The 8,182-nt window shown below is 26.3% G+C and overlaps 1 protein-coding gene across 1 annotated transcript; it reads right to left on the reverse strand.

Annotated features, from left to right (window-relative positions):
• Nucleotides 1–1,118: 1,118 nt before the first annotated feature.
• Nucleotides 1,119–6,627, reverse strand: LOC129908739 (uncharacterized). Its single transcript, XM_055985468.1, has 4 exons — nt 6,413–6,627; nt 1,769–1,980; nt 1,587–1,698; nt 1,119–1,508 (listed from the first exon to the last, which is right to left on the reverse strand). Exons 1-4 carry the CDS (start codon nt 6,601–6,603, stop codon nt 1,172–1,174), a joined length of 852 nt encoding a protein of 283 aa, XP_055841443.1. The 5' UTR covers nt 6,604–6,627; the 3' UTR covers nt 1,119–1,171.
• Nucleotides 6,628–8,182: the final 1,555 nt, after the last annotated feature.

Genomic DNA, 8,182 nt, shown 5'->3' on the forward strand with positions numbered 1-8,182 from the left:
ACAGTGCAAAACCTACAATTTTGACACTGAATACAAAAAAAAAATATTTTTTATGATTTTTGAGTAAAAAAAATAATTCCGTTATAATTCATCTTTGATTAAAGGCTCTAAAAATGCATAGAATCCTAAAATATTTGCTAAAACCTTTTCGTTAGTTGGATTTTATATTTCACCAAACCTTTATCTTCTCAAAAGGTTTTTACAAAAAATATACAAAAATTATATAAAATTTTAACCTAAATTTCTTGAAAAAAAAACGTTACCTCTTTTAACTTTCTCTCATCCTTATCCCCAAAGACAAACCCTAAACCAAATCGATTTGGATCAATTTCAAAGTACCTATGAAGCTGTGTTCTGTGTACTAGGTACATTCACTTTGTATGCTATTTTAAAAACTTGATGATGTTGAACGCAGAGAAAACTCTATAACTCATAGATACTCTCTATTGGCTGATGGTTTTCTACTTGACGTCAGTTTGACTTTCTTTTCAAGATAGAATCTCCTTCAAACATAGATAAACGATACAACTATTAAGTTCGAAAAGAAATAAAATAAAGAATCTTATAGATATATATTTCACCTCAAGGAATAAAGTTTCAACCATAGCCAAAGTCAATGGAAGATGAAAAAGTTCGAAGAAAAAAACAAAAAAAAAAAAAAAAAATCTACCAAAAGATTTTCATGTGTATGTGTATCGTGTTCCCAAGCCATTTACCAACGCGGAAAATCTCATCAGAGAAGATTATACATATATGTGTACGGATCCTTACATTGATGTCGATGTCATGTCAGTTTCACTTCAACAGAGACTGATGGAAAATTCGGTTGTAATTTCTATTTTCATGACTTCAAAAAAAAGATATAAAACAAAAAATCATATTGATATATTGCCTACGTGTTGAAAACTGGGTATATGCCTACTTTTATGGATTTTGAAAAAAGCTTATTGCATATGTGATATTTTTTTTTGCGTCAAATTGATATCATGATTTATTTATTTTAAACCTAATTTTTTTGTACGGATTTTTGGAAATCTTATCTTCCTTTGTTTTTAAAAAAGTAGGGGAGTTCGGGGCATATTTGTTCAGAAAAAAAATTTGTTTTTAAAGATCTCAAGATTGCAACTTTTATTAGATAAAAAAAAAAAAATTAACTATTTACATGATAAATTCAATCAAGCTTAAAAAGAGTATCAGTTGCTTGTTCAATTTGTTTGAAATCAAGTAGGTTTGACATATCGGGTTGTATCAAACTTATTGCAATCAAACCACCAGATCCTGCAGCAGCTTCATGATACAATCTAATACCATTTAGCGGTGATGGTGGATAAGAAACACATTCTCTGGTATCCAAAAGTGGAACAGTTGATTGACCAAAGTCTTTTTCAAAATCTGATGGTTGGAAGCTGACCGAATAACGTTTATCTGCACCAAGAGGTTTTGAAATTAAATTTTTGGTATCATTAACATATTTTGGATCATCTGCGTGTTCAAGTTTGATTTCATTTCTGTAAAAAAAATTCAAAAAAAAAAAAAAAAGTATTAGAATTTTAAAAAAAGTTCAATTTTTTGAAAAAAAAACTTACAATTCCAATTCACTGTTCATAAAGGTAACTGTTTTGTTGTCTAATGGATTAAAGCCATTAGTTATGAATTTTATTAATCCACCTCGGAATGTGGTTTTTTTCATTTGAATTGCTAAAAAGAAGGAAAATGTTTTTAATTTAATTATTAATAATCGAGAATATAAATAAAATATATTTCTTACATGTTAAAATGCCATTTTCTGGTAGTGAAAAGTCACCTAATTCGATTTTCTTTAGCTTAGCACCTAAATATGCAATTTCATTACTTTCAGGTGTTTTTGTCCAAAATACTGGTACAGCTGGATCAACTGAAAGGATATCCATGTATTTTCCTTGTTGAATATCCATGTAGATGACTTTGTTCTCTAGACGGTAACGAAGACCAGTGATGACACTATCAAAAAGGATAACAAAAATGAGAGAAAATTGCTGTGTATATTTTTTATTATTTTGATATAGGTAACTAATCCCAAGGATAAGATTATTTTTTTTACTAAATTTAACGAAAATTTTTATAGAGGAGCGTTTAAGTAACCGTAATAGCAAAACTTTACAAAAAATGTCAAAAAACATATTTTTCAATTTGAATACAAAGTTCAAATTTTTCTTAAAAAAATCAATTTTTTGAAAACGGGCTTAGTTATTTTTTTTTTAAATCCCGTTTTTAAAATGTTGATTAATATTTTTTCAAATATGGCATACGAACAGCTTTTTTGAAAACAAAATAATAATTTTCTTACTACCTAAATATAGGTATCTACCTAAGAAATATTTGTTTTTTTTTTAACTTTTTTAATTTTGTGTATTCGTTTTTATCAAATCCTATACTTTGTTTTGTGGTCAAAATCATTTCAAACGATGTTTAAGTAAACAAACAAGAACAAATTTTACATATTTTAACATTAGTAATGAAATGCCTCTTATAAAATTAAATTATTTTTTTGACTTTTTTTGAAAGAGGGTTACTGATTTTTTTTGCGAAATTTTCATTTTAAGCGTTTGTTATAGAAATGAATAATTTTAAATGGAGTGGTAAGTTTTTTTTTCTTTGAAAATTTTACTAAATATAAGTTTTGAGTGATAAATTTTTAATTTTAGAAGAATAAAAGAATTACACGGTGTAACACTCAAAATATACGCGGGCGGAGACCTATCAGGTTTTGTAGAGCTAGTCGCACTGAATACGAAACGGTATTTGAAAATCCCCTAACACCCCCAAAATCTGGAGTTACGGGCAAAAAACGGTTTTTTGGACCTTCACCCATTGAAAAAATTCTAGCTTCGACAATTTTTTACCCATTTTCGATTTTTTACAGTTTCTGATAGAAGATAAATATACCTTTTTAACAATGTATAAAACATGTAACTCGGTTAAACCACTTAGAATTTATAAGATGTCAAAGATCAAAAATTCAATTTTTTTTGTCATTTGCCCAACTTCGGGATCAAGTTAAAGTATATGTTTTCAAGACAACATGCTATTTTAAAAATATATTATAAGACTATATCTATTTCCCAATTGATCGAGGTATTTTTTATGAAAATCACTTCAAAATTGGCTTAGAAAAAAAAATTTTTCAATTTCAACCCAGTTACAGAAATTCGAACTTTTAGGCATAGAACAAAAATGTTGTTTCGGCACGTAGTAGGATAAGTTGGGCTCCAGGATTTGATGAAGGGTTTTTGTAGAGGAGCTCAATACAAAATTTTTTTTCTTTGTTAGGGGGGTCTATCTCCCCCCGTTTAGGTGGGAGGGGCATTTTTCTAAAAAAAAATTATCAAAATAAAAAAAAATTATTAAAAAACAACGGCAACACTTACAGTAATAAATGATACCATTTCCAAAAGGCAAAATTGTGCATTTGATTCTAATTTTTAAATCAATATAATATTACCAATAGTTTTTGAAATAATCGATTTCAATGTTAAAAATAGGGGAAAAAAATTTTTTAAAAACTCATTTTATACTATTTTTGTCCATGAATTGAATTTTAGTAAATAAATTACTTAGACAGAAAACTGCCTCAATTAATTCCTTATCGAACCGTGAAAACTATATGTTTCTATGTCTTCTAGTTTTTGGGAAAATTGAAAAATTATTTTATCAGATTTTTCTTTTTTCAAAATATTTTTTGTTTTCATTTGTTTTTATTTTTCAATTTTCTCAAAAACTAGAAGACATAGAAACATAATAGTTTTCACTGTTCGATAAGGAATTTATTGAGGCAGTTTTCTGTCTAAGTAATTTATTTACTAAAATTCAATTCATGGACAAAAATAGTATAAAATGAGTTTTAAAAAAAATTTTTTCAGACTTTTTAAAGCATTTGAAAGTACAGTATTTTGAAAACAGAGTTTTGACAAAACAAATTCTTTTAATTTGCATTACAATATTTTGGTTATTTAGTATTTCGTGCATACATAACTTTGAATAAGATACAGTATTTTGAAATACAATATTTAAAAAAAAGTATTATGTATTTCGGCCTCAAATCGAAAATTAGGTGCCATTCCTTATTAAAAAAATTGATAAAGTATACCTAAATAAGTAATCAAATCAATTATAAGCAACAAATTTGTAAATTTTGTAAATTTTGCATATATAAGTGAAAGAATGATTCTACAAAGTTCTAAAAAAAAAAAATTTTGAAAATGTTTAAAACCGCACCTTTTAATTTTTTAAATTTTGTAACACAGAACTGTGAAAAGCAGAATTTTGTAATATATAATTTTGAGAGCAGAATTTGGTGAAACAGAATTTTAACTTCAGAAGAATTTTAAACCCAATCTAGTTCTACTTTTAAATAAAACTGAAAATATTTAAAATGAAAAAAAAAAAAAATAAAAAAAATCGAAATTTGATATTTTTCAAAATTTTTCTTAGCTCTTAGATTACCTACTTAAACACTTTCTAAAAAAATATTTTTATTGCAATAGCTTACTAATCCAGTCAAATAAGGGTTTAACCTCGGAATGAATCTTAATAGAAATTTTTTTTTGCTCAATATCTTCCTTTTGCCATTCTATAACATATCTCAAAAGTCTAGAAAATCCGAGATTTTCAAAATTAGCAAAAATAGGCTATGGTATTATATACACATATGATACATGATTTCAAGGTATTTTTTAATGCTGATTCCAAAATCTAAAATCAAGACAATCTGACGTCTCTGAAAAAAGTTATACCTGTTTTTCATCTTTCAACCCATATTATTATAACAGTTGCTAACCTACTACCGAAAAACCCTTAAAAGTTATGGTATAGATGAACCAAATTTTGCATGAAGATTTTAGAATCCATCAAAAAAAAAAATGTTTTTTTTTTGACAATTTTTAAAAAAATTTTTGATACTGATTTTGGTTTTTGAAATTTTGTTTTTACTAAGCATAAAATACGACACTATTAGGGAACTCAGCCTTACAGATCCTATTTTGATGATCTTTTTTTTCAAACGTCGCGTCGATTATTTAATCGTACCTATTGTTTTTATAAATTTAAAAGAAGATTTTTGTGAAGAAAAAGTTTCTTTTCAATTCCATAAATTAAGTAATATCAAAAATTTCAACAAGTAATAAAATATGAATCTATTTTTCAAAATTATACTGACTTATTTATTGCTAGTTGAATTCAGAAATGGAAATAACAATATGGGCGAAAATACTATATAGTGCCTAAAAAAATGTCCTTATTTTAATTTCATTTTTCTTGAAGAAAATGTAGAAATTAGTAGAAAAACTATAATGAGTTATAAAATTAACATTATTTACTTTTTGAAATCCAAATTTGGATCGAATTGTTTACAAAACACGGTAATATTGTGGTTTATTTTGGTAACGCAGTGGTATTTAAAGTTTTAAAACTGATTTTGGTAATAAACTATTTAATTGAAATTAATTTTTTTCTGTGATTTAACTTCATAGGAGACTTACTTTGTTCCTATAGTTTCAAATAGGAAAATCGGAAAGCTTAATTATATAATTTTACAAATAAAACTGAAATTTGCAGTAAAGTAACGCAGTTGTTTATTATAAATATTGAAATATCATTCCAAAAATATCGGTGCAAATGTTATTTTATAATTGATTAATGTATAACCATTCTATGTCAATTTAAATATATGGAAATACATAATTGACTTAATATAGATAAAAATTTCAGAAAACACACAAAAAAATGATTTTTATTTTTGAAAAATCAATTTTTCAAAAATTTTCAAATTTTGATTGTTTTTGGAAATTTTGTTATAACGTATTTAGCAATAATGTTGAAAAACAATTTTATAAATATTCTAATGATTTTGAATTTTTTTAAAATACACTTTAGCAGGAAAATTGAAATTGCGTACAATTGGAGCTAAATTTGATTTAAGAAATTATTTTTTAAGTCTACCAAAATTTTAATAAATAAATAAATTTAATAAAATTTTATAAAAAATTAAAAACATTTTTTTTTTGAAAAAAAAAAAAGATTTTTTTTTGCCGAAAAATCAATTTTTCCTAAAAAAAAAAGATTTTCTTATGAATGTTGATTTACGAAATTAAGGCTCCCCTCGCAATTCACTAGGTATATCCCGAGAAAAAAAAAACTGAAAAAAATTGTTTCGTAAAAAAATTTTGACCCTATTCAGTTCCTAAGAATATTGATATTGTAACGCAAAAAAATTGAGGAATACAAACAATTTTTAGCAGTTAAAAAAGCGATTTTGACCCAAATTGATATTATTGGCACTTATAGATTGTCAGTTCAGTTGAATAAGATAATTTTTTTTGTTGAATTTAAGTTAACAAAAATTAAAAATATATTAATTTCATAAGAAAAAACTTACTTTCCAGGCATGGCACTAACACGTTGTGTTGAAATTGCATAAGAATTCTTCTTATAAGCTGTACAAAATTTGGTATGACAATCAGGATGTTGTTTATAAAGATTTTCAACTAACGCAGAATCACCAGTATTATTGTGTCCAAATAATTTATCTGTTAATACTTCTGTTTCAGCTATATATCTTATATTCATAAAAGCATAAAGAGATTTATCTTCAATTTGCTATAAAAATTCAATGAAAAATAAAAATTTATTAAATAAAATTTAAAAATAATATCAAATACACCCTCTTACTTTATGATTTATAAATAATTGTGAATAAAGTGGAATAACATCCCAACGGGCACTACAAGTTCCATTTTCATAATTTGACCAATTGATATATCGGTCTTCTTTAACACAATTGTATTGGTAACGTCCAACAGATTGAAAACATTGAATGTCAGGTAGAGTTTGGGCAAATGATATCCTTTCAAAAGTTGTTCCTTTAATTTTTTTTTTGAAAAATTGTAAATACAAAATTTAATATTATACGAAGAGATTTTTAAATTTATATTTACCCTCGATAAGATCAAATTTGCCACTGTTTCGAACTTCTCGAGATGATTTATCTAAAGTCCATTTAGTTTTTTGGATAAGGGTTTTCATATCGTTTTTGTATTCGTCTATTAGACTCATAGCATTGTCCTTGGTTGCTTCAGCCTCTGCAAAATATATAAGTCAATTTTGTGTTTTCGAAGATTAGGGAGGTTTGAAATTTTTTTACCGCCAATTTTGCCACCACGAATTTCATCTTGATATTGAATAACATGAGCTGATACAGCCATAACATATCCTTCAGTCAAAACTTTAATCATGTACAAGGACGATTTGAAAATTCTATTGTGCAATGAATCAGAATTGTAATCATCTTCTGTCGAAACCTGCAAAAAAAAAAAAGATACAAATATTTGATTTATTGAAGGTTTACAGGAAGTTCTAAAAATGGAGAGAATTGCCAGACTTAAAAATAAAAACCGAAAAAAGCGTATTGCAACGATATCACGTAGCTCTCAGGACAAAAAAAAAGGGTTAGGGTCAAAATCCCGAAAACCCAAAATTTCGAAAATCAAGAACCCCGAAAATATTTGTGAATATATGTTCTGTTTTATTTTCGGGGGGTTTTCGGGATTCTGAAGTTTCTGGATTTCGGATTTTCCGTATTCTAGATTTTCTGCATTCAAAATTTCGTAATTGTGTCCGTCTCCCAAAAAAAAAATGCTCAACTTTAAAAAATCTTTAACTCCAATTTTGGTTAAGTTTTAAACCAATTTTTTGAATTTTGATTTTCCTAAACTTCAAAATCCTTACCAAGTTTAAAGTTATTCATCAAAAATTACTCACCAACAAATCTTCCTTCTCCAAAAGATAATCAAAAAATAACTTAATCGGTTTCAATGAAGCCAATCCACTAAAAGCTGGTGAAATAAAATCACTAACAAACGATCTTAGCTTTCGTCTAAAACGACTATCATAATTCATCATATCTTGAAAAGTACTTTCCTTCTGCGGACCAACTACTTTACGATTAATTACAATCTTCATTTTATCAACAAAAATTCGATGAAGATAATCAAGTGTTTTGCGTAATTTTTCAAAAAACTCATGAGTTTCGACTGTAAGTGTAAGTTCACGAATAATCATTTCAGATTGTTCAATAATATGAACATCAAGATTTTTGATTTCGTCCAATAGAACCGTATTAAGTTCTAAAAGATCGAGTTTTGAAAGT

Source organism: Episyrphus balteatus, chromosome 2 (genome assembly GCF_945859705.1).
Source record: "Episyrphus balteatus chromosome 2, idEpiBalt1.1, whole genome shotgun sequence".
In the NCBI taxonomy this organism is placed as follows: domain Eukaryota; kingdom Metazoa; phylum Arthropoda; class Insecta; order Diptera; family Syrphidae; genus Episyrphus; species Episyrphus balteatus.

Excerpts from the sequence above, each read along its gene's own strand:
- LOC129908739 (XM_055985468.1), bottom strand. The coding sequence starts at position 6,603 with ATGAATATAAGATATATAGCTGAAACAGAAGTATTAACAGATAAATTA. Across the intron at positions 1,981-6,412 it reads GTTAGTGCCATGCCTGGAAA|TGTCATCACTGGTCTTCGTT; the intron begins GTAAGTTTTTTC and ends CCTTTTTGATAG. Across the intron at positions 1,699-1,768 it reads AGAAAATGGCATTTTAACAT|CAATTCAAATGAAAAAAACC; the intron begins GTAAGAAATATA and ends CCTTCTTTTTAG.